Source organism: Hyaloscypha bicolor (genome assembly GCF_002865645.1).
Source record: "Hyaloscypha bicolor E unplaced genomic scaffold K444scaffold_10, whole genome shotgun sequence".
Lineage (NCBI taxonomy): Eukaryota > Fungi > Ascomycota > Leotiomycetes > Helotiales > Hyaloscyphaceae > Hyaloscypha > Hyaloscypha bicolor.
In genome coordinates this window covers 891157-916288 of record NW_020194512.1, presented here as the reverse complement: position 1 = coordinate 916288, position 25132 = coordinate 891157, and the positions used below count along the sequence as shown (strand labels likewise).

The following is a 25132-nucleotide window of genomic DNA, read 5'->3' as shown; positions in this document are numbered from 1 at the left end:
GTCTGCTTAAGGGAGAGGGTTAAAAAGGTATCCGTTCTTTATAATTAGTAAAGTATAATAACGGATTAGTAAGTTCTGGCCTTATCCGGGTTCAAGAATAACGGTTTCTGTAAGGTAAATGGCTACTGGCCTAGGTTTCTCTGTCTTCTTTATAATTTTGGTATATAGTAAAATATATAAATCGGAGTCTCCTATTTACAGACAATATAGGAGAGATCTATTATATCCCTATCGGAAATCAAGAGTATTCGGAATAATAAAGTTCAAACCAAGAAAGAAGATACTCTCTAGTAGCCTATCTATAATATGAACCCGGATAGCAAGAAATTCTACTATCTCATATTCTATAGTCTTATAACAGATAGGTATATCTATATATTCGTTTATTATAGGTTCCTTGCCTATTTCCTAAAGAGCTAGCTAACTGCCGTCCTCGAGGGTCTTAATTAGTATACTTGGGAATCTCTTGGCTAATATAGAGCGGTTAATAAGACTAATAGGAGATCCGGTATCCGGATATAATATAATCGGGATTCCCTTGCTCATATATACTATAATACGAGTATTAGTATTTAGTATATACTAGATACTATTTAGGAGTACTACTAAAACAGTTTTCCCCTTGGCTGCTTTTCGGGATGGTTTCCGTCTAGTGAGAAGAAGTTCTATGGCTTTAATAAATCTTCGAGCCGTATTTTTAGAGAGAAAACTATTTATTAGAGTCTTAGATAAGTCCCTTGAGATCTTGGCTAGGACAAGTTAAGTAAAGCCAGGTAGGGATAGATCTAGTAAAATCGTCTAGATAACTATCGAGTTTAATAAGTCTTCCGGGGCTATGGTTTTAGAGATATTACTTGGGGATTCTATAGTAATATATAGTAGATTTGCAAAGGAGACTCAGGAAGCTTCCGGCTTCTTCGTTTCTCGTATAGTTTTAATCTATATAGTCAAAGTTTTAGGAAGTCTTAATTTCTTTTTTGAATTAATATAAATAAATCTATTATTATCTTTATCTTTGGAAGCTAATAGCTCATATACTACAGGTAATATATAGATCTGTTTCCCAGAAGAATATAGGATTTCTATAGTTTATAGTATATGGATAGTATGGCTTAACGGTTTATTATAAGAGTAATCTGTATCCGTACTAACTAAATTCTGAGGATATTATAGTACGGATAGTAGAATATACTAATAAGGCGGTTAGTACCCTGCTAAGAACCGCCCTGGGAGTTTCCCTCCTCGGCAAGTAAAGAGGAGGGTATATTATCTATATATAGGGTTCCGGTAATACCGGGGGTATCCATATAGAATAGTTAAGATCTAACCGGAAGACAGATCTATTATTAATAAGAGTCGAATATCTCTTTATTAACGAGTATATATTCCTTATAGCCAGAGTTAGTATTAACTATTATTATAGTAACTAGCTAGTTATTAAATCAATTACGGTTATCCCAATTACTTCGGTTATTCCAGTTATTTCGGTTTTGGTTATAATTATTCCAGTTATTCTAATTATAACTATTCTAGTTTCCTTATCTATTATACTAATTTAATTAATATACGGGTTATAGGTATAGGTATTCGTACTAAGGTTAATAAACCGGAGCCGGGGTTATAATAACGGGAGGTACTATGATTATATAGTATAGTTAGAATCCCCCGAGAATAGCTTATTATTATTAATTAGCGGGGCTAAAGTATCTAATAGATAGAACTATAATCGTATTAGAGTTTCCTAATTCCTTCTGGATACCGTTAATATTCTTTGGTTTCTCCGATTACTATAGTATAGTAGTTAGAATAGTATACTATAGAGGCAATTATATTTAATCTACCGTCCAGTTTTGGGAGTACGGCTATTAGTACGGTTAGTTATAACATAGAGCCTATCCGGAAGAGTATCCCTGGTATAATTGTTTTATAGAAAATCTGTCTTCTATTATCTTGAACTGGGCTTGAAGCTGGTTTTAGAGTTATTAGTATTAAGCTCGAGCTTTATATTTCACTAAATAGACCTTGGAACAGAAATCGTTTATAGTATTATGGCTATCCCTCAAACTAATAGTTAAGGCCAGGGTTAGATCCAGTCCGTTATGGATACGGTATATAATTAGATCTTTATTCTTTTCTCCGGCTACTATATATAAACCTTGCTTTTCGGTAATATACTTATATATATCCAAGACTAATTTATCCGCAAATAAGTATTTCATTATATCTGCCTTTAAAAGAGCTTATAAGGTATTTATATTAAATTATTAGATTAATTAGATCTTCTATTTTTCGAGACTCTCGGCTATAAATATAGTTATATCTTCGTTTAGTCCGGAGAACTAATTAAGGGCTTTCTCTCTTATATAAAGCAAAAGAGTTACGAGGACCGGTTATTTACTATAGGTTATAGCCAAGAATATAAGGCATCTATAATATATAATAGCGGTTATACCTAAAAGGAAGCCATTAAAGGTTCTAATATTATTAACCTATAGGTGCCAGGTTCTTCTAAAGATTCCTTAATAGGAGTTACTATAATTATTTCGGTAATTAGTAGATCCGTAACGGTATTAATAATCTCGATTACCTCGGTAGGAGCTTTGATAGGATCCTTAATAAGATCTATCTTCGGAGAAATTAAAGCTATTATCCGAGTTACCGCCTAGGTTTCCTTAATAAGTATCTCGGTAAATTAACTTATGGGTATTCTTATCTATATAATAATAATTATTACTCTCCTTATAGTAAACATAATCTTGATTACTACTATTTCTATTATTCCGGTTATTTTATATCTCCTTATCCTTTCCAAAAAGAGATTTATAGTCCAGGATACTATAATATTTATAGTTCTGGTCAAATTTATTAGGTAGAGAATTATCCGAGTTATCTTGGTTATCTTCCGGGATTAGTCCGGACTTGAAATAATCTATAAAACATATAAAGAGATTAATATTATTAATATATGAGGTTCAAATACTAATAGTATTCTCGGTATAGTCCTTAAATTCCATTCTGGTTTTCTTATTTATGGTTTTAATAATAGTAGTAGCTTTTCTAATATCTTTATTCGAGAGATAGCTTTTAAGATATGGAAAGGCTCCGGTATCTATCTTATCTATAAGAATAATAATAAGTACGGTATTCCTCTTCCAAGATTACTTAGAGTAAAAGTTATTTGGGGTACTAAAGCTTCCTCTTGGACTATTATTACCGCTTGGTCTAGCTAATCTAGCCATTTCGATAAAGAGATTCCGTACTCCTTCCGGATTTAATTATAATTGCTTTAATAATAAAGTATAGTTAGATAAGTTAGGAATCTTGCAGGAGATATTAGAAGTTATAGATAGTAATTAAGGTAACAGTTATCTCTAGGTAAATACTAGATTCTTAATATATTCCTTAATAGGGAAGGCTTCCTTATAAATCCGTTAAAGGTCTAATGGAAGGGATATAATCCGGTAATAGGAGATTCGATATTATTTCGGTTATATTAGTAAGGGACCTTCTATAGAAGAAACCGTTAATGTGAGGGCGGATTAGAGGTCCTATAACTCTTATAGCTATCTGTATTCTGGAGGAGAAAGAGGGGAAACTATAGGAGTAGGAACAGGTTATAATATAATTACGGGTTATACTATATTAGTCGGTTATATATTAATTAGTTACGTAGTAATTAGTTATACCAAGCTGGTTATACGAAGCCGGTCCAAGAGACGGTCGGGAACTAGTAGTAGCCATTAATAGTATTTACTAATAACGGGAGATAAGGAAATTAAGGATTCGGGAGATTTGGACTTGGATTTTTTAATGAATTAACCGTTTAATTCTCTTGGTTACTAGGGTTTACCTCGGCCCCGGCTACGATATATAGAGGGGTATCGGCTTAGTACCAAGGTCGGATAAAGCTATGAACTAATAATTTACTCGGGATCCTGTTTGGCTTCTATAAGAAGGCAAGTTCTGGATCTGCGAGGTGATTCTGGATAGAATTAGTTATGGATTTCGATGATTTGAAGTTTAGTAACGTATGGTTCGCAACCGGACTTGGTCGGGTGTGGTGTTTAACTAATCGATAGACCCAATTGAATTACGTACTCGAGGGCTCTTCCTTGGTACTTGATAAGGAGCCAAAGTCTGGATTTCCTCGGTCCGTGAGATGGCCGGGAGATGGTCGTAATGGTTCCTTTGATGGATTGATTATTCTATAAGGTGTGGTTGGTTGTGGCGGAAGCAAATTTATCCGCGTTCGGGGAATTTTTGTATGGTGCGGAAGTGCGTGATCCCTTCTTGATCCACGAAGGATTACTTGACGTAATTAACCTTGCATTGCTACCATGTCGAGGAAGAAGAAGAGATCAAAATGTATGCATTTTGATAGACGAACCGCTACTGCCTCTTAAGGAGGCTAGCGTGGATGCCGCTGACTAAGGGACTAAGGTACAGAAGGTCTGGTCCTTCCCATGACATACTATGTGACCTTAAAGATTCAGGGGCAGCCCAGTGGAAAGATGTTTACATTCAATAATGACAGGCTTCACACTTTATAGATTGCAGCAGCTCTTTAAGTAATATGCTAGAATGAGTTTAAAATGACAAGATTGGAATCGCCGTTGCGTCACATCCTGCAAAAGTGCTGAGACATGTATTGTTCCGGCATCTCTTTCATCTGGTCGGTCTATTCCAAGGCGGAAAGGTCACTTTCCTGCGTGGCAATTGGTTGAAATCTATCAGCTCGTATAAATGCTGCCTGCTTGAACTCTCGACTAGTATGCAACCTAGAGATAGGTTCACGCAGCCGAGCATGGGAGGCTGATATGGTGCGGCTGTATATGAGAGATGAACTAGTCTTTGGATGGAAAAATATAGGTGGGATTCGCCTGGCAGCAAGAGACTGGCCAGACGTGAGAGCCCCACATGGACGAGAACGATTCGAACAAACCATACCAATCTTTCAACTTTCCATTAGAATAGCTACATATATGTGCAAACTAACAGGACCGGGCATCCCATATATCAAGGCAAAGCTGGCATCAATTGAGATCTTTGTTGGTCAAGCACACCTCTATCTCGACGCAAATCCACCAATTGGCTTGATAGTCTTGATATCCAAAGGGGCAGCCAGCAATCCTTCCTTCTGGATCGTCTCGCCCAACGCAGTGAAATAATCTGTCTTGAAGTGTGCGTCGTAGACCGCTTGGTTGTTGTCTTCTTGTTGTCAGCCAAGGACTCTGGACCTCGAAACTCTACCGACTTACAAATCTCCTCGACTACAAATACATTTCCTCCCTGGCCATTGTATTGCTCGAACAATTCATACTTAGGCTGTCGAAGGCGTCAACGGGAGGAGGTCTGTGGTAGGGAAGGGAGACTTACAACATCTTTCTCATTCTGCTTCACGTTATTCGCAAGGTCCGTAAGAAGCTGCCCTACCTACGCTCAATTAGCAAAACTACATCTCCCATCTGGGAAACCTTACCCTTGCTTCCTTCCCCTTCGCAGGAGTAATAATCGCTAAAACATGAACTTGACCTGACATTTTCACTAGTTCCAGAATGTCCTTTATCAATCTAATGTATTTCCAAGCCGTGTTCAAATCGAATCCAGACCTCAAAAATTATGAATCAAATCAAGAAAGGGGAGGAGGGCTTGAAGAAAGTTTATACCCGTCGAACCCCCTCCCCTGAGCTGCGAACTGTTTTTCTATTCCGCTGCCCCGCCCCCACTTGGCGCTTCAACTACACCTCCACCCCGCAAAAAAAATCCACCATCTCGACCTTTCCCTCGGTCCAACTTTCGCCCTCACCACTACCTCTCCCCATCCTCCCCATTTAATTTCGAGATCTAGATCCCCTCAAAATCACGTGCAGAGCCGTTACACGCTTGGCGTCAGACCGACGATCCCATCCATTTCCAGGAAGGGGATGGACGCGTACCCCGCGTGCACCCCGCTGCGGGGTCAGTGACGTTCTAGACGATGAGAGGTGAGATGGGATTACCAAGTCTCCTAAGGGGAATAATCGTAAATAAATAATGATATGATCCACCTGGTTATAAGAAGGAGATCCGGTGATCCCGGTGCTCTCGTTTCTCTCAAAGCTCATGTCTCCCTGTTCAAAAATCGGATAATTCAAATCTATTCCATCTATTCATTATTGAATCAAGTGTGAAAAAGCGAATTAAGAAAACAATTAAAAAAACAACCAAGATGTCTCAAACTCACACCCAGACAATGAAAGCGGTCGTCTATCAAGGTATTCCTCCCTGTCCCCACCTTTGCCCCCAACTTCAACCTTGTTGGGTTGGAAATGAATTTCTTTCTCCATCAAGTTATTCCTAACTCGAAATAGAACCCTTCAAAGTCACCATCGAAGAGCGACCCTTCCCAAAACTCGAGCATCCAGATGATGCCCTGATCAAAGTAACCACTGCCGCCATCTGCGGCAGTGATTTGCACATGTACCAGGGGCGTACTGCCGCTCAAGGGGGCTTATGTTTCGGTGAGTATCTCTCTGCATTCTTTTCATTTGTTCCCCATTCCCGTAATGAGGCTGATTCGAAAAAGGTCATGAAAACATGGGCATCGTCCTCGAGACAGGCTCCGGCGTCTCCCTGCTCAAAAAAGGAGATAGAGTCGTGATGCCCTTCAACGTAGCCGATGGCCGCTGCCGCAACTGCGAGGAAGGACGAACTGCCTTTTGTACTGGCGTTAATCCGTAACCCCCCCTTCCTCCTCTTCTCCCCTTTCCCCACCAAGCACCTCTTGCTAACACCCACCAAGCGGCTTCGCCGGAGGCGCTTACGGTTACGTAGCCATGGGTCCCTACCAAGGCGGGCAAGCGCAGTATCTCCGCGTCCCCTACGCAGACTTCAACTGCCTGCCCCTCCCCTCCGGCACAGAGCATGAAGCAGACTTCATCCTGCTCGCAGACATCTTCCCCACGGGGTGGCACGGCGTGGTCCTTTCCGGATTCAAACCCGGAGAGAGCATTGCTGTGTTTGGTGCAGGACCGGTGGGACTCATGGCGGCGTATAGCGCGGTACTTCGGGGCGCGAGTAAGGTTTTTGTGGTGGATAGTGTGCCTGAGAGGTTGAAGGCCGCGGAGAAGATTGGCTGTGTGGCTGTTGACTTTAGCAAAGTAGACTCTGTGGAGGAAATCATTAAGTTGAATGGGGACATGGTTGATCGATCTGTTGACGCAGTAGGCTACCAAGCCTCAGCCCAAGATGGCAAGAAAGAAATGCCGTCTATTGTGCTCGAGAACTGTATTAAGGTCACTCGACCTACAGGCGGTATCGGTGTTCCGGGTCTCTACGTCCCGTCTGACCCTGGGGCGCCGGATGCGAACTCTGGGAAGGGGATGCTTTTGATTTCTTTTGGGAAGTTGTTTGAGAAGGTTCGTCTCCATTTCCCTTTCGCCTTCACCCATCCCTGAAGAGAATTATATCAAACCATGATGGGGATGGGATGTCTAACAGAAGAAACAGGGCTTGACAATAGGCACAGGCCAATGCAACGTCAAGCAATACAACCGCTACCTGCGCGACATGATCATCTCTGGTCGCGCCAAGCCTTCCTTCGTCGTCTCGCACGAGATCAGCATTGAGGAGGCCCCGCAGGCGTATGTTAAGTTTGATAGGAGGGAGGATGGGTACACCAAAGTTTTGATTCACCCTAATGGGCCCCTTTCTTGAGCGGGAGGGCCACTTGGATGAGAGGGGGAGATGAGAAGGAGATGGAAGAGGACGGGGAAAACATAGGAAAGGAAGGGGCTTCCAAAATTGTAACTTCATTTTGGTCTTGTGCACAAATTAATCTCTTTTCCTCTATATTTCCGTACGACCTTGCAAGCCGTGATGAGGGGTTGTCAAAAAGTTCGTCGTGGGGGTCTGCAAGTTATTTCCGAATCATATTCCCTGGAGCAAAAATGTCTTGTGGCAATCTCCGGGAAAATGTAAAACGACCCCCCCCCCGGGGGTCGATTGGGGGCCGGACTAACCTAAAGTAGAGAGGAACACCAAAAAATCTCGTTTTCCTTTAAGTTTAATTTACTATATAAAGAATTGTTATAATTTAATTATCTTTTTATATTATAGAAAGCCAGATTATAAGCTAATAGAATATAAAGTTTTTATTATATAATAATTAGTAGATTTAAGAAAAATTAAAGAAGGTAAGGAAAGTCGGAATTTTTAGGGCACTATGAGAGCCTGAAAATTTAGCGATCAAGTGCCTGGAACTAATTTACCTCGCGCGCAATTATCGCCTCGCCTGTTCCACGCCCCAAATTAGAGCTCTTATATACAAACTTCCTTATACCTATATTAGGAAATCTGATTCGAGAGAAGGACTTAAGTAAGTACAAGCAACTAATTAGGCATTATTAAAACTCTAAAATCCACTGAATCGTATAATCGACACCCGGGGGGGTGTCGTTTTACATTTTCCCCAATCTCCCAGTCCAATTAGCATTCGACCCCAGCCTTCAAGGGTGCCTCGGTCCTGTCACGACTCCCTTCTGCTTGCTGGAACAGAAGGAAAGCCTTTCTTCCAATTACATCATCATTAAGGCGTTGGCTGTGTGCCTTGGGCCTCTACATATCATGCACCTCATCTGATGTGTATGCCGCCCAAGACCGGCTTCTTGCTGGATTCGATTCCACATCCCACACTCGAAATGGAGACGTGTCACCTCTTGCTGCTGTCGGCACCCAAGTTGCGACAGATTGCGATACGGGCTATACCAATTATCAGCACTGCTTTGCGACTGACAGTATGGGCTCAGAGACGCCCAGCTTCGCCCTGATGCTCGCGGCTCTGTGTTGGCTTACAGGATGAAAGCCTCACCCCGCCCTGCTAGCAAAGCATGGTCTCTTCTCAGTACCAGAAGCGCAGAGATAATCACGCAACTGAGTGATTATTTTCTTTTTATCACCTCAGTTACCTTTGCCTCCCGACTTTGATGAGCATCGATGGCTTGATGCCTCACGTCAAAACCATTTCTCTCTGCTCGCCTCCTCCACATTCGATCAATATTTTCGCCCTCGAACTCTCGGTATGGCTGAAGTTATTGGCCTGGTCGCGACGGGAGCCCAGCTTTTTGAACAGACATCCAAGATCATATCTTTGGTTGGGACTTTGAGCTCAGAACTCCGAGACGAGTTGGGCACCATAGCCAGGCAGCTTTCACATGCCAATCTACTTCTTGATCTCGCTCAAAGAATCCAAAACGACAGCCCGCCGTCTGTCGAGCAACATGTAAAGAGTTGTCTGGAAGATCTGAACATTGTTCACAGCAAGCTTGCAGAAATCAACGCTGGATCAAGGAAGGGATTGGTGGACAAACTCCGGATGACAATGAAATTCAAGGCTAAGGAGAGAGATATTGGTCTGGCTTGGAAGAGGATTGAAGAAAAAATGAGAGGGTTGTGTCTGGCCCTGGAATGGGAAAACTGTTTGGCGGTTGGTGATATTTCCAAGCGCCTTATTTCACATGCACCAGCAATTCATGACACTCGTACTGCACGTATCCCTATCCATCAGGCATCAGGCATCACAGTAATACTTCCTGACACCACGGAGGTCATCAATGTTCGTAACCCGACTCAGCCCCCCGTCTCGATGACCTTCAGTCGCGTTTACAACATGGAACGGAATAAAAGCCGTTCTTTTGTTGGACGTGATGAGCTTTTAACAAAATTGTCGTTCAAGCTCGAGGCGCTTGGTACACAAAACCGTGTAGCCTTATATGGTCTCGGAGGGATCGGGCATGTACTCCCATTCTTCTGTCTTGTAATTCGTACCCTCCGACTAATACATCAGGTCTTTAGAAAATCGAGCCTGGCCTTCCAATACGCCACGGAAACGAATAGAGCATTTCCGGAGACTTGGGTATTTTGGATTCAGGCGGACACAAAACTTCAATTTCTGCAAGATTACCTAGGGATGGCTTCTTATTTGAACCTTAACGGAACCGAAGACTCGCCCGTATCGACTCAGGATGTATCGAGGTGCTTACACGACAGCCGTTTTGGCGACTGGATAATGATTGTAGACAATGTGGACGACGATGCAATCATGGACAGAGAGGAGCCACTGGTAGACTTGATCCCTACAAATACCAAAGGCTCGGTCATCTTCACAACAAGGAGTAGAAGAGTTGCTGCGAGCCTCGTACCTGCCGACAACATTATTCGGGTGGACGACCCCGATTCCAACGACGCTCGAGATCTCTTCTGTCAGGAAGCGGGCCTCACACATTCTGAACTTTGCGAGACAGAAAAAACCTCCGTATCGGGACTTCTCCAGTCATTGAATCACTTGCCGTTAGCTATATGTCACGCTGGAGCATTCATATCTGGTCAACAAATTGCGGTTTCAGAATATTTCGAGATGCTCAACGCAGGCGAGGACGCAAAGGCACTTCTTCTCGATGATGAAAGTTTTCCCCAAGGACCAGCCAGAGCGAAGCCAGTACTTCTCACCCTCTCAATATCTCTGGACTGTCTTTTGAAAGTCGATACTCTGGCAGGAGATCTTTTGTCGTTCATTGCATGTGTCAGCCCCCGAAAGATCCCCAAGTCGCTCCTCCCAAGCGCGGTCGATCACAGTGGGATAAGCGTCAGTTTCTTAACGGCCTTGGGTCTACTCCGATCACATTGCTTGATTACTGCAGATAGTGACAATCAAACTTTCTATATGCATGCTGTAGTACACCTAGCAGCGAGGAGGTGGCTGAGATCAAGGAGTCAATTCCATCATTGGATTCAGAAGGCCATGAAAGCAGTGCTCGAATGTTTCCCAACTGCTCCATCACTTGAATCCGGTAATTTATCTTCATGTGCTCAATTTCTCCCGCATGCACACGCAGTCTTGGAATACAAAGATTTTCCACCAGAGCTCGACCTACCTCGATGTTTGCTTGCTCACCGATGCTCCCAATATCTTCAAATTACAGGCCGCTATAGCCATGCCGAGTGGTTCTCAAGGCTTTCCGCAGACTTGAGTGGAGTGGTTTTTGGAATTGACAACCCTGATCATTTGACGAAACAAGAGGATCACGGCACTGTTCTTTACAGGAACGGGAAGTTTGCTGCGGCGATCCGCCTGCAAAGAGCTGTCTTAGAGAATCAACAGAGACTTTTGGGAGAGCACAAAGACACTCTTTCAAGCCTGAATAATTTGGGTCTATCATTGCAGGGTCAAGGACAATACGCCGAGGCCGAGCATTTGCATCGGCGTGCTTTGGAGGGAAGGCAGAAGAAATTGGGAGAAGACGATCCTCATACTCTCGCCAGCTTGAACAACCTCTCTCTGGTACTAGGAACACAAGAAAGATATCACGAGGCCGAAATGTATGCCAGAAAAGCAGTGTCTGTCAAGAGGAGGATCTATGGGCGAGAAAATCTGGCCACGTTGTTGAGTAGTTCAGCTCTCGCCATCTGTCTACAGAAACAAGGGAAGTTTTCTGAAGCCGAAAAGCTTCAGAGAGAGGTATTGAGGAGTAGAGAACACCAGTTGGGCAAGCGACATCCACTCACTTTGAACGCAAAGATTGGTTTGATTAGTACCCTTGCAGATGAGGGTCAGTTCGCAAGAACGGAGAAGTTGGCACGAGATCATTTGGCACTCATCATTGAGGCTCTTGGCCCTCAACACCTTCAATCGCTCCTGATGGCCCACAACCTGGCTTTCATTCTTCTCAGATTGGGCAAGAATGAGGAAGCAGAGAGACTTGCCAGAGAGTCTTTCCTGAGCAGAAAAAGGGTCCTCGGGGCTGAGCATACTGATACGAAAGCCAGCGAAGAGCTTCTGGACGATATACTCGACGCGATCAAGGAAGATATGGCAACGACAGAGAAGGAAACTCAAGCATCATTTATCCTGACTCCTCCAGGCGCTTCGAAAGTCATCGTAAAAGAGGAAAATTTGGATGAAGTAAATACGATCATATCCTTGGACGAGAGCCCCCACGACCTAAATGAGACAAATAGCAAGCTCTCGGAGGAGATGTTTCCTGCCGTCCCCGGAAATGTGGAATTTGACTCTACCACATCGATCGAGCCCGAGATTTTCCTGACATGTTCATCCGTAAAGGCAATGGGCGAGTGAAGCAGTCGGTACATTTTCCATTGATCCTCCCGTTTGGACGGATGATCTGCTCAACAGATCTGACAACCAGCGGAATTACTGCACCAGCTCACCCTGAGAACTACTTTGTCGCACAGGAGGTGTCTGACTAGTGTCGGGACTTCCTGGTGGACAAATGGTCGTTGGGGTCACTCAAGAGAGGTGAATCTACTACATCTCGGCTTATTACAGAGACCTTGACCTTCAAATGCATTCGGCACGGTACGATTCGCAGGCACTAGTTCTACTGAATCAGAGAAAGAAAGAGTAGTTCACGACCTATCTCTAGTCCTCGACAAAGTATCCACTTCAAAGCCGCTTGGGTCGCTGAAGAGCAGAGCTTCATGAAAACAGGTAATTTCTAGAAAGATGTGAATTCATCTTACAAGGCCCTGACAAAGACTAGCCTCCAATTCCAAGCCCACGGCCAACTTCTGGAATCTACCCCTACCGGGGTCGCTCTCGTTCACTCCCACGACTGATGCTCATCAATCACACAACTCCCCGAGAAATAATGGTGCTCTAGTTCCAACCACTCATCATTTCTTACTCCCACCTCCATTGCCGCCCCCTGAAGTTGATTCTCCTTCACCCCCACCACTGGTCTGAGCTCCACCCTCACACATTAACATGTATCCACCAACGCTCAAATGGATCCCAAGGCACACGTCCTGTGAAAGCAACACACCTAGCAGAACGCTCGATGGTCGCATGTGTACTTGGTTCCCATTCATCATTGCATATGGCTGGTCGTCTAAATTCTCCACCAACTCCTCGACAAGTTTCTCCTTATTCGCATTGTTTTTGTCCGTGATGGGCCCAATATAAATCCAGTCGAGGAATCGAATCATGGGAAATGTCTTCGGAGTCTGCAAACAGATTTGTATCAGCATTCATCAAAGTTGGTGACTTTGTTTTGCCGCGTTGATTGATCTGGAAAGTTGGCTTACCAAAAATCCCCAGATTTGAAAGCGCATAATTGGAATCATTGATGGAGCCAATACGTTCATAATGATGTTGTGTTGGTGACGCAGAGTGTCGATATCAATTCGGTCTACCAAGGGGTGGACAAATGTACGATCATGATCTCCTGGAAACGGAGAATCCCAAGTTGCGATGGGCGGCACATTGAAATCTCTCTGACAGAAGACCCTCGATGAAGATAATCCATTCTTGGGGCCCAAGTGGAACTCCCACCGGGGAGGCAACAATATGCTTGGAAAGACAAGTGGACCTTAGCGGTTGTCAGATGTTTGCCCGGAGGGAGGTTGGGGGTGGAAGAGGTGAAGACTCACCAACCATTGCGATCAGGTGGTCAACCAACAACATTTCAGACTTCGATGGCGTCTCAACCTTGTTTAAAATGGCCATTGGCGGAGAACCGAGACATCTATGAATCTGTGGCTTCATTCCTTGTACTGAAGAGCAGAGGTGAGAAGGCCAAGGTGTAATGGTTGATGAGAATTGGAAGAGGCAAAAAGTCTTTTAGACAGCCCGAAGTCTCCGCTAACTGCTGGGCTACGTGGCAAGTTTAAATGTTTCATAAAGATTTAGTATTACGGTATCAGACGTTTCCGTATATGCAGCCACCCATCCGTAAGATGAAGCCAGCCTCTTGCGGAATCCAGTAACACGCTGGTATCCAATGCTTCCACCCCCACCAAGTTCTCAAAATCAGGTTTGAGTCGTTGGATGATTCTACTTTTTCGCGCTTTGCTACCCAACAACAACTTTATGGATGAGTCTTCCTAGCTGTCGTGTGCCGGGGGTCCTGCAGGGGCCCGCCAGGACTCCTGGGAGATGATCAAATTGGGTCATTGAGTACCAAGCCCCACAGAAGCGCTGCCCGCGAATGAGTTCAGGACACTGAATGGAAAAAAGATCTTGGAGCTGAAAACTCTTAATGCGAAGATGGGTCAGAGGGGGTACCAAGTAAGAGGAAGTGGACAGCCAATCATATGCAGTCGGATCCTCCCGGCACGCAATGTGGAAGACCAGTCGCAAGCGAAGAAATGGAGGCGGTCAGCAAGGGATCCGTGATGCATGGCATGCTTGAAGAGCATGCATGAGAGAAGAGACACGTGAAGAGGTATAGTCGGTCCGATCCAAAAGCGACAAAACGGTCGCCCTTTTGTGTCCATAATAATTTTTTAACCACAACCCCGAGTAATTAATACTAAGTAATGCAATTATAGAAAAGAAACAAGCGAATAAAACCTATTAATCAGATTTCTAATGCGATTTGTGGTTTATTAGTAATCGAGTTTTGAAATGCACGGACGTTTCTTACTTTTTTAAATTTCTGACCATACAAAACGCAAAAATATTCAATAAAAGTCACGTATACCTAAGTAAATAGTAAATTAAACTTAGACTTATAAGGTCTTATAAGGCTCCTTAAGCTTCTATAAGCTTAGAATATCTAGTAAGAGCTTAAATTTTAAGACTTACTACTAAAGAGAATGTAAAGTATAAAAAGTTTATGATTTTAATCACGTATAACCTCGTATACTATACAAGGTGTGATTTTTTACTCTTATCCCTTCGTCCGGTGAGACATTGCCACATTAGCGGCCGTACATGAATATCGCCAATTCGGATTATGTTCTGGCCGAAATAGGGATATTCATGTACGGCCGCTAATGTGGCAATGTCTCACCGGAGGAAGGGATAAAACGCAAAAATTTCTATGCGAGCTCGTATAAAATGGTCACGTGCTCTGCAACTCCTGTAATATTAAAGGTATTAAGAATCGGAGACCAGGGAATTAATTACTACAAGATATACGATAGTTCCGATTAATATAATTTATATCAATTAGTATTTTGGTAGACCTTTTTTTTTGTCACTTTTGGATCGGATCGACTGTATTATTCAGGCTATATTGCCGAACTCACTACCCGTTCGTACTTCCGTACCTTCTACAAGTTACCACTGGTGGTTCGTGAAAGCGACTGGCCATGCTAGCGACTGTGCTAAGTGTTTCACATGATAAATTCTGTACGCAGGTGCAGGCCTTAATATTTGTTACACCGCCTTTGCAGGGGTTGCGCTGAAATGCCCTGTAGCAATGCGCTGTAGCAGACTTTTGCTTAGCAGAACTCAAGGCGGTGTAACAAATATTAGGGCCTGCACCTGCGTACTTCTGCTAGAACTGGCTGGTCTGTGTTTGGTGTTGGTCTGTGCTACAAATTTAGCGAGGAACCCCAAGTTTGCTTTTTTTCGGGTGGCCCTTCTGGTCCGCATTTGTTAGTGTAACCTCATCCATGTCTGACGTGGGATCTTGCAGCTAAAGCTGTGTCACGTGTTGGGGCAGGTTACAGTTGCCAATCAGCCTTGCAGCCCTTGCTTCGCAGGCCGAAAAAAGACAGGTCAGGTTTGCTTTATAGTTCTAATCCAAGCACACAACATTTCTTTAAAAGTAAAGTATTCACATACAAATCTGATAAACACTGGGCGAGACTTCCGTGCTTTCCACTGAGACAATACGTGGAGAAACAATATACATATAATTGCATTTCCTCTAAATCTCAATACCGGCATTGTTACTTAAGAGCATGTCTTTCAATAAATATTTGGCCATTTTTCCTCCTTTTATATATAATGGCAACAACTATTTCCTAGCACCCAAAGGTTTCTACATTTGCATTTGAGGCTTGGTTGCCTGAACTGTCTCTGGACAGGCCGAATCGACAGTTCGAACTGTCTGCAATACCACTGATATACTGAAGCGGTGAGGCACGATTCACCCCACTAAAACTTGCCCGCACTCACACAGCAACCCCCCTCCCCAAGCCTTTACTATTACTTGAAATATTTACTCTCTCTCTTTAATTCTTATCTTTATATATATAAATATAGGAGTAAGAGAGAGAGGATATAAGGGATTAAGAAAGGAGGTAAGTTAAGAGAATAAGCAAGTAAAAGTGAAAAGTAAAGAATATAAAATATATAATAATAAGGTATTATATAAGTAACTAAAGTAAGATAAAGTAAAGTATAAAGTAATACTTGTAAATATAACTAATTTCTAGAACTAGCTTTTATAAAAAAAATTAATTAATACTTATTTTTAAAGCTTTATATATCTTTTTATATCTTTTCTAGTATTTTACTATATATATATATATAAGTACTAGCCCTAATTGAGAAATGTAATCTTATATAAGTATTACTTTAATTAAGTTACTAAATCTAGCTTATTTATACTTTATTATATATATATTATAACTTTAAAACTTTAAAATTATAAGAAAAAGAAAGCCTTATAATTATAAATTACTTATTACTAAATTTTAAGCTATAAATTTATAAAAAATTTAAGACTTGACTTTTATATTTATATATAAAGAAAAAGAAAATTAATAAATAATTTTTTTAAATAATAAATACTTATAAAAAGAAGTAATAAAAGAGAAATATAATATATTATAATAGAAATTAAGCTAATATTTAGTTAATTATATAATTTTATATTTAGCCTTTTTCTTTTTATAAAAAGAACTTTAAGTAATTTAATATATATCCCTAATTAATATCTCTAAATTAATGTCCTTAAATTAATACCTTAATTAATACCCCTAAATTAATACCCCTAAATAATACCCCTAAATAATACCCCTAAATAATACCCCTAAATAATACCCCTAAATAATACCCTTAAATTAATACCCTTAAATTAATACCTGGAGTAAGGGAAGTTATTTCACTTTTCCCCCTAAATTTAATAAGCAATAATGTGGGAGCAGCAGAATTATGCTCTTATCGCAGACAGTTCGAGCTGTCGATTCGACCTGTGCGGAGACATTTCGTTGTTGCCTGCCTTGCATATACCTGCATCCACTTGACCCAAATAGCAAACCATCGATTTTTGATGTATTACCCTAACCTACTACATTCGGTGGCTTGAAATTTCCATGTCCTATGGCTTTGAAGAACTAGAAAAACGAAACTGCGATACTTGTCAAATTTTGGCACTGCAAACAACCGAGCTCAATATGCGGGCATTGTTCCCTCCCGTTAACTAATAGGAGCTCATTATATAAGGCTTCGGAGTGTGGTGGTTGGGGAAAGTACATTGGTCTTGCAGAAATTCATCACAATAAGGACAGGGGCTTTTTTGCTTTGCAGTGTTGGTAGGTTCTGCAATGATAATTAGTACCCGAGAGAGGAAGCGCTAGATGGAAGAGTGTTATGACTAGAGAAAGAGGAGAAGTAATCGAAAATTTGTGCTTGTGTCCTTATTGGCGAGACAGTGCCTTTAGTGTTGATATTAGAGCACACTCTCCCTCTTGAGCGTGCTTGCATGGGGCTTATACTATGGCCGCACTTCAAATAGTTTCACTAAACCTTACTTGACTTCCTCGCCACGACCAATTTAAGATAAACCTCCTTCTCGCCAGGGTCCAAAAGATTCAACGAAGTTTCACTGCTCCCAATAGCTACGCAGCAACCCAAGAACCTCTCCGTTTGCAAGATTTAGCGTAGGTTCAACCCACAGCTGGTTGTCATTTCCCAGCGCCCAGAGACGTCGAATGCGGACCCACCAGCGAGGCTAGCTGTCAGATAGCATTTCGTATTGTTCAGTTGCTCCATTGCTTCGAGAAGGCTAGAATGGATCATGAGTTCTTAGAAGGTTCGCTCGAGGAAGGGAGCTCACTCCATCCAGGCAAGAAGATTTTCCCGCTCTTCTACCAAGTCATCCTTTGATCAAGACTGAAACTCATGAGCAGCTCGAATACTAATTCTACTTTTCTACCAGCATATCAGAGAGTCCAGAGGCCGCACAAATTCTTCAAACCTGGCAGGTGCTTCTCAACAGTTTGGATCGAAGCAAGAGGACCGTCCATGCAAGTTGGCGACAAACACGTTACGAAGGTCGACTACGATCAATACGCGTATGCGAAGCCAAGTCGATTTATATCCGTGCGAAATCAAAAGGGATTCTGCGTTGCTCTTCGAATACACACTTTCGGGGGAAGAGGGGAAGAGAAATACCATGCTCGTCCAGCACACCTCTTCCACGTACGCTCTGCGGACGTTGGTGCGGACGTATCACAGTTGGAACCAAACGTGATATCAATCAAGGTTGAAGACCTTGATGTCACGTTTGCAGCCGAAAAGTCGATCGTCCTTGCTTCGAAGCCATATTCCATTGAACACTTTCTGCCTGTGAGGAACATCGGATACGTTGAGAAGCCTTCGTTGGCAATGCTCGAGTCGGCGCTGATAGAATCATTCATCAAGGATCCTAGGCAGAGGAAGCCCTCCCTCAAATCATCCGCAACAACCACAAAGAAAGCATTAGCATGCACCAAGTTGGTTGCAAACGAGCCTCCTGGACCAGGTCAGCTCGCAGATGACTCCAGCCCCCAGAGTTCAGGGGACAACACAGAAGATCAGACACCGACGGTAGCAGCCAACGAGCCCTCGGAGCATCCACGAAGTTCGCAAACAGTCCCTGTCGAAGGTGGCAATCTTGGCCAAGAAAGCTATATCTGCGATTGGGCTTCATGCCCCAGGAAAAGCCAGTCCTTCTACAAGATTGATCACCTACGAGACCACCTCAGGGACTATCACTTAGAAGACATCCCTCGAAACCGCCGATTCGGTAACGAATCGAAACGAGTTGCCTGGCTCACGTCAAGGCAAGTGGACGAGGAGTGGTGGAGGTGCAAGGGGTGTCTTGAGAGAGTCGTCAACTCTGAGAATGGGTGGACGTGTACGAAGTGCCGTCAACCTTGCGAACGGGAACGTGTCGAGAATCGAACGCAAAGATACCCTTGCTGTTATGATGAGGGTGGCTTTCCGTTGACTTCACGGGGCTCTGGGATTGGCGTTGTGGGGAGTGAAAGTGGGAGCTTCACTGGCAGATCTCGGTGATTGGTAGCAACAGGATGGCTTTCCAGTCGCACTTATTTCCGCTCGAAGTTGCAGTCCCTGGCATGTTCTTGATGGCCGTGGGAGATACTGCTCTTCGGTCTCAAACTCCAGCTAACAAGTATCTGGCAACCATATCGGATTCTCTCCTCCCCTCGTTTCCTGCACCACAATGGACAAGAAAGAAGAGAAGGAGGATCGAGGAGGGGGTGGAGAAGGAAAACAGAAGAAAGGGGCTGGGGAAACAAACCGTATTTTATCCTGTTGGTGTACTATCTTTCCCAGAGCATGTCGTCTAAATGGCAAAGATGCATAAAGACATCTCTAACGAGTGAATCGAATGGGTATAACAAAGATGCCGCATACCAAATGCCATCATTTTCTCATAAATCAGTTCTCCACCCCAGTACTAGTATGTCCAGCGACTGAATTCCCCTCCCGACAACCCATCCTCTCCCTCCACTTCCCCGTGTCACCCCATTTCCAATGCCCCCTGACCACCCTCAACAAGCCCCAAGCCAGCAGCCTATAACACACCGTAACAACACCTAACATAGCCAAATTCAACCTCGGATCCGTATCCAGCCGATACAGCCCTAAAACCTCCTTCCCGTTCTCGATCGGACATTTGCCATCCGGTAATCTCTGTTGCTGAGAGCAGGTAAATAAGATATGTGAGAGCGAATAAGGAGCGAGATTTCTGACAGCGTAGCGGAGGGGAGACAAGTAGTTCACGCCTTTAAGGAAGGAGGGCATGTTGATTGACATCACGCCGGACATGAACTGCGCCACGGAGAGGAAGACGGACGTTAGGTTGACAGCGAAGCCGGTGTGGGAGAAGAGGGTGTTGAACTTTCTGTCATCAGCCTGGTATTCCCCTCAAACGATTTGGATTAGAGGGGGTGGGGACGGGAGGCTACGGAGGAAAAGGAAAGAAAGGGAGACAAACCATAATCCCCAAACTCTCACCCGAATTAACAATACAGAAGCAATTGAAAAAGCACACAAAGAACATCTGCGGCGTCCTCGGCAAGCCAGCCGCAAGATCTGTCAAAACGGCAAACACAAGACTGGTTCCGATCTCAAACGGTACCTCGAGCGTGATATACTGTGCTAGGAACGCTTCGACTCCATATGTCCCATCGTCATGTTCTCGATAGAAAACATCTTTTTCCATGGGATAAACAGCAACGTTCTGCAGCATGCCAACGAAATTGAAGGCACAGAATTCCTGTATGAAGCCTATTCGCGTTTGCACAGACTCATAGTCATTTTTCAGCGGGGCGAAGAAGAGGGTCAAGATGATGGCTAGGCCAATGACTTGCATGATGCGCGCCAACAGGAGGGGTGGCTGACGGCGGAAGTTAATGAAGCCGCGGTGCACGAGGATGGGGTAGGCGGAGAAGAAGGAGGTGGGTTTGCGGATGAGGGCGCCAAGTTCTGCGGGCGTGGAGATCCGGGTTGGGTTCAAGGCTGCGGCGAAGTCGCCGCTGGACCAGGAGGCGATGAGGCTTCTGACTTTTGCGCGCGTGGCTTCTTCGCGGGTCGAATGTTGGAGGTCGATGGTTATGAGGTCGAGGGCAAAGTCGGCGGGGTTGGTGGTTGTTGGGCAGGGGAAACCGAGGGCGTCGAAATGGGGAAGTAAACCTGCGGCATTCCCAGCGTATACTGGGGAGCCTCCTCGGGCGAGAAGGAGGACGTTTCCGAATTGCTTGAAGAGATCAGAGCGCGACTGATGGATGGTGAGGATCAGAGTGCGTCCTTCGTGGGCGAGACCTTGAAGGACTTCCATGATAGATGATGCTGTGAAAGCGTCCAGGCCAGATGTGGGTTCATCCAGCAGAAGTACTCTTGGATCTGTCAGGATCTGAACAGCAATCGAAACTCGTCTCTTCTCTCCTCCAGATATCCCCTTGATCTCATTAGACCCAATCAAATTGTCTGCACAATCCTTGAGACCCAATTTCATGAGCACCTCCTCTGCGCGTTGGTACTTTTGATCCTCGGTCATAAAGGAAGGCAGTCGCAGGCCTGCGGAAAACCGTAACGTCTCACGAACTGTGAGGGACGGTAGAAGTGCATCATCGTCTTGACAGACGTAAGAGCATACTGATCGTACAACGGAGTCCGAAGGGACAGCTCCATTGAATGTCATATCTCCGAATTGTCGATATCGAGTCCCAGCACTGTTGTGCAAGCGGAGAGCCATTGCATTGAGAAGTGACGTCTTGCCGCTCCCAGATGGTCCCATGATAACGTTGAGGAGTCCAGCTTGAAATGTCGCCGTGACAGGATGCAAAATGGTCTTCGTTGGTAGCTTCTTTCCCCGCATTGTCCTCTTGTCCAGATCAAGTGCAAATTTATCAAGTCCAATATCCACCGTTCTCACTTCGGTCGCAGATCTGAAAGTCATTTTCTCTTTCCCAGCAGAGAGATCAGTGTTCGATTCCCTTGCTTTGGCAATGCTCATTTCTACTGGGATGAATCTGAATCCAACCCAGGAAAGAAAGGCAAACATCACCACGAACCCAACTAGGATGATGATCGGCCTAGCGATCCAGTTTGATGGAAACCCCAGCGCGTTCATGATGAAGGCACTCGTGTAAGGTGCACAAGCTGGATTTGACTCCCCGCCGGGCAGCGGACAGTTATAGAATTGGCCTCTGAATTCGTTGGCGCAGAGAGCCCCAAAGGCGTAGAAACAATAAGCTGTCCATTTTAGCCACCTTACATAGACCGGCATGGTGTTGGCCTGGATGAAGAATCCACATGCAAAGCTTTGGATTGTATAACCCATATTGCCGATCAAGGAAGCCACGGCAAAGCTTCTATCAGCAGCTACGCAGACTGAAGCAAATGTGACGGCAATATACTGATTTAGAAAAATGATAGAGAAGAAGATCAGGAATGTTGATGCCTCGGCCCTGAATCCTGCCATCCAGTAGAATATTGTCGAGTAAGCCAGTGGAACAGGGAAATCTTCCATAATAAACCGCGAAATTCGTCTGCTTAGCAGGAACGGGAGCACATCCACAACGTTCTCATTATGCTCCCGATCAAACACCTGAACATCAATCGTAAGGCGATAGGTCTCAAACATCAGAATGAGATATCCTTGCAGGCCGGCAGCATTGTATAAAGCACCTTGTCGACTTCGAATTCCCGATTCGTCCTTTGACAAACCGAAGAAAACCCATCCGGTCAGAATGCCCATCAACACGGCTTCTGCCAATGACCCAGCCATACCCATTGGATCTCGATATGTAGTTACAAAAGCTCGAGAAGTCAAGACACGCGTCTGCCGGATGAATGGAGAATGGACTGGTGCTCTCAAGGGTACGGGGATAGCTGCAAGTTCCGATGTCGAGAAGTTCTTTTCATCTGGTGTACCATATAACCTCTCATTTTCATCCACCCAAGCCAATTTGAGTCTTTCTACCCGCTCTGAAGTGGTGGCTTCAAGATCAGGAGAACGATTGTCAATTGCAGCAATATCGATTAGGAACTCAGCCGGATTGACGAATGGTGGTAATTCCATCCCAGCGTTCTTGAACCATGGGATACTGTCGTCCGCCTTCCCGGAATAGACTGGACTTCCTCTTGCTAGAATCACGAGCCCATCAAGCATTCCCCATATTTCAGATCTCGGTTGATGGATGGTCGTAATGATCGTTCTCCCCTTCTTTGCCAGATCCTTCAGCGTTCTCACCAATTGAAATGCACTGGTAGCATCCAGGCCTGTGGTTGGCTCGTCCAAAAACAGAACACTCGGGTTACTCAGAAGTTGTACTCCAATACTGGTTCTCCTCTTTTCACCTCCCGAACATCCCTTATGCTGGTGGTTGCCAATTCTTGTGTCTGCACATTCCTTTAATCCCAATTCCAATATGACCTCCTCCACAACCTTCCGCCTCTCCTGCTCTGTTGTAGGTGGTGGAAGGCGCAAGTCAGCAGAGTATCGCAGTGTCTCTCGAACGGTCAATGTCGGTATCAGAACATCCTGCTGCATCACATATGCACTCCTCACACTATTCACGCCTTTCATGCCGTTGAACGTGGTTGTTCCCGCGAAACTCAACCGCCCACTTGTCATGCGCTCCGCCATTGTACTGAGCATCGTCGTCTTGCCAGATCCACTTCCTCCAATGATCGCGGTGAGCGTGCCGGCCGGCATCGACGCAGAAACTGAGTGCAGGATCTGCTTTGCACTCGAGGAGGGCGTGCCATCTTGGCTTCGTTTTCGAGGAAGGAAATGGGAGAGCGAGAAGGCGGACGGAGAAATGTCCACTTTAACAGCGAGGCCCCGTACTTGGACATCGACAGAATCGACATCTGAAAGGGAGATAAGGTTCGTATGCGTGCTCGAGAGGGTTTGCAGCTGATTGTGAGGTTCATGGTCTTGCGCCGTTGCGGTTTTCGAAGCTGGCGCTTTCGAATCGACTTGCAGCGGGTAGGGCCCAATATCATCCGCCTTGTCTGCCGCTGGCAGACCAAGCTCTATGTCGTCCTCCATTTCGTCCGAAGGTCTATGAGAATCGTATTTCCATCACTGGAAATGTCTATGTCTTGGGGACGCTTGTGGCGCACAAGAGTAGCTGAGGTGAGCCCCACTTGATAACACGATTGGAATGCTGTGAGGGCGAAGCAGAAGAGATAGAACCTGAGACTTCGAAATACGAAGGGAAGATTCAATGAAGAAACAGAAGGAAAGAAATTGTACATGACGTCTGAATAGGGAAGGTCGTGTTCAGGCTGGCTGATTTCCTACCTAGAGTAGCTTCACCGAAGCTTTTTTTCCCAAGCGATGTCAACCCCGCTGCGGCTGGGGAGATCACCACCCAAAATAGAGACTCGAAAGATCGAAGGTCGAACATCTACAATAGGGCATATCGCCGAGGTTCGCCTGCGAGGCGAGCTTCCATCCAAGCAATAGAGAGAAGAGGAGGGATGTCGCTGAGAAGCGAGCCGAAGGACCGAATTGGAGGTCATGAAGAGGGGCACAAAGGCACTTCGCTTGAGTGAAGCTCGGTTCCTGTACAACACCAACCACAGCTTTCCTTCGGCAGCACAGCACAGCACAGCACAGCAGAGCACAGCCCTTCACAGCACTTCAACGGCACAGCATGCAACTGCTGCATCTGTTCTCGACTTTCACTAACAACTGGGGGGTGCGAAGCGCAAATTGCAATATGCGCAAAGTATGCTGCAGCGTCGTGGGTTCTGCTCTGCCTCTTCTCAGTCAAAGCCCAGCTAACCAGCATCCAGCTCCTTCGTCCAATCTTGCGCTGGCCAGCCCTGGGACCGTTGAAATGAACAAAAGGAACCTGAAACGTAACATGCCATCTCGACTTCTCCACAGCGCCACCGTCACTGGTCCGTCACCATCCTTGGCCGCCATGTGCAAACCAAAGTAACTTCCTGCCGAGCTGTCAATGTCCGCAACCGGGGTTGAAGTCCAGATCCTGCGAGGCTGCAGGCATGCGATGTAGTGGCGCGGATGCCCACCGAACCGACAGCTACCCTTGCTGGGTCGGTAGACCACCATTGGAGGACAGCAAGAAATCGTGAAGGGAAACAACTGGGATCACGGGCAACTTTTGTTGGTGTTGTGTTCATGTGGCCTCGCGGCACCTGGGATGGTGGGAGGAGCGCAACGAAGATATAATTCGTACCGGCCCTGGAAACTCCCCTGCCAATAGCCCGAAGGCATCTGGCTGTTATTATGTTCAGCATCTGGCTCCTTCGGACGGTCTGACCCGTGGTATTCCGAAGCTGAAAGTTGCACTGTAGGGGTTACCATATGCTTCAGTCTCTGGGAGTCAACTTACCAACAGTTCAGTCACATCCAGCAAGTGCCTTTTGCCAATGCCGAGTTATTTTCCAGAGTGCAATCTCCAGCCTCACGTTTCTGCGCTGCCAAGCATGTGAATAGCTTCACCAGGACAGGGGTTTTAGGTTAGGGAGAAGCAGGCTCACGTTTTTCATTCCATTCGGTGGTTCATATCCTCACAATTCCGGGTAAACCATCGCGAGCATGTTTGCGGACCGCGTGGCTCGAGAGTCTTCTGACTCTAGAACCTTCAGCAGATTCCTGCTCAATTTCCTGATCCCGGGGTCATCCTC

The 25132-nt window shown here is 44.8% G+C and overlaps 5 protein-coding genes across 5 annotated transcripts; 3 read left to right on the top strand and 2 right to left on the bottom strand.

Annotated features, from left to right (window-relative positions):
- Nucleotides 1-4943: 4943 nt before the first annotated feature.
- K444DRAFT_658163 (uncharacterized protein) lies at nucleotides 4944-5712 on the bottom strand. The gene is made up of 4 exons (XM_024886229.1): nucleotides 5480-5712; nucleotides 5377-5433; nucleotides 5259-5325; nucleotides 4944-5208 (listed from the first exon to the last, which is right to left on the bottom strand). The coding sequence occupies exons 1-4, from the start codon at nucleotides 5537-5539 to the stop codon at nucleotides 5066-5068; spliced, it is 327 nt and encodes a 108-aa protein (XP_024743887.1). The 5' UTR covers nucleotides 5540-5712; the 3' UTR covers nucleotides 4944-5065.
- Nucleotides 5713-6060: 348 nt separating this feature from the next.
- K444DRAFT_605945 (glutathione-independent formaldehyde dehydrogenase-like protein) lies at nucleotides 6061-7826 on the top strand. Its single transcript, XM_024878901.1, has 5 exons — nucleotides 6061-6254; nucleotides 6351-6500; nucleotides 6566-6716; nucleotides 6782-7397; nucleotides 7489-7826. Exons 1-5 carry the CDS (start codon nucleotides 6209-6211, stop codon nucleotides 7693-7695), a joined length of 1170 nt encoding a protein of 389 aa, XP_024743886.1. The 5' UTR covers nucleotides 6061-6208; the 3' UTR covers nucleotides 7696-7826.
- Nucleotides 7827-9754: 1928 nt separating this feature from the next.
- K444DRAFT_550095 (TPR-like protein) lies at nucleotides 9755-12120 on the top strand. The gene is made up of 2 exons (XM_024876494.1): nucleotides 9755-9768; nucleotides 9832-12120. Exon 2 carries the CDS (start codon nucleotides 9947-9949, stop codon nucleotides 12110-12112), a length of 2166 nt encoding a protein of 721 aa, XP_024743885.1. The 5' UTR covers nucleotides 9755-9768; nucleotides 9832-9946; the 3' UTR covers nucleotides 12113-12120.
- A 5243-nt stretch (nucleotides 12121-17363) lies between these two features.
- Nucleotides 17364-19212, top strand: K444DRAFT_3208 (uncharacterized protein). Its single transcript, XM_024871875.1, has one exon. It carries the CDS (start codon nucleotides 17855-17857, stop codon nucleotides 19010-19012), a length of 1158 nt encoding a protein of 385 aa, XP_024743884.1. The 5' UTR covers nucleotides 17364-17854; the 3' UTR covers nucleotides 19013-19212.
- A 14-nt stretch (nucleotides 19213-19226) lies between these two features.
- On the bottom strand, nucleotides 19227-23749 carry K444DRAFT_578303 (ABC transporter-like protein). Its single transcript, XM_024877608.1, has 2 exons — nucleotides 19959-23749; nucleotides 19227-19861 (listed from the first exon to the last, which is right to left on the bottom strand). The coding sequence occupies exons 1-2, from the start codon at nucleotides 23520-23522 to the stop codon at nucleotides 19400-19402; spliced, it is 4026 nt and encodes a 1341-aa protein (XP_024743883.1). The 5' UTR covers nucleotides 23523-23749; the 3' UTR covers nucleotides 19227-19399.
- Nucleotides 23750-25132: the final 1383 nt, after the last annotated feature.

Excerpts from the sequence above, each read along its gene's own strand:
- K444DRAFT_658163 (XM_024886229.1), bottom strand. The coding sequence starts at position 5,539 with ATGTCAGGTCAAGTTCATGTTTTAGCGATTATTACTCCTGCGAAGGGG. Across the intron at positions 5,326-5,376 it reads AGCAGAATGAGAAAGATGTT|CCTAAGTATGAATTGTTCGA; the intron begins GTAAGTCTCCCT and ends CGCCTTCGACAG. Across the intron at positions 5,209-5,258 it reads ATTTGTAGTCGAGGAGATTT|ACAACAACCAAGCGGTCTAC; the intron begins GTAAGTCGGTAG and ends GACAACAAGAAG.
- K444DRAFT_605945 (XM_024878901.1), top strand. The coding sequence starts at position 6,209 with ATGTCTCAAACTCACACCCAGACAATGAAAGCGGTCGTCTATCAAG. Across the intron at positions 6,501-6,565 it reads TCAAGGGGGCTTATGTTTCG|GTCATGAAAACATGGGCATC; the intron begins GTGAGTATCTCT and ends GATTCGAAAAAG. Across the intron at positions 6,717-6,781 it reads TTTTGTACTGGCGTTAATCC|CGGCTTCGCCGGAGGCGCTT; the intron begins GTAACCCCCCCT and ends ACACCCACCAAG.
- K444DRAFT_550095 (XM_024876494.1), top strand. The coding sequence starts at position 9,947 with ATGGCTTCTTATTTGAACCTTAACGGAACCGAAGACTCGCCCGTATCG.
- K444DRAFT_3208 (XM_024871875.1), top strand. The coding sequence starts at position 17,855 with ATGAGCAGCTCGAATACTAATTCTACTTTTCTACCAGCATATCAGAGA.
- K444DRAFT_578303 (XM_024877608.1), bottom strand. The coding sequence starts at position 23,522 with ATGGAGGACGACATAGAGCTTGGTCTGCCAGCGGCAGACAAGGCGGAT. Across the intron at positions 19,862-19,958 it reads GTGAGAGTTTGGGGATTATG|TTCAACACCCTCTTCTCCCA; the intron begins GTTTGTCTCCCT and ends GATGACAGAAAG.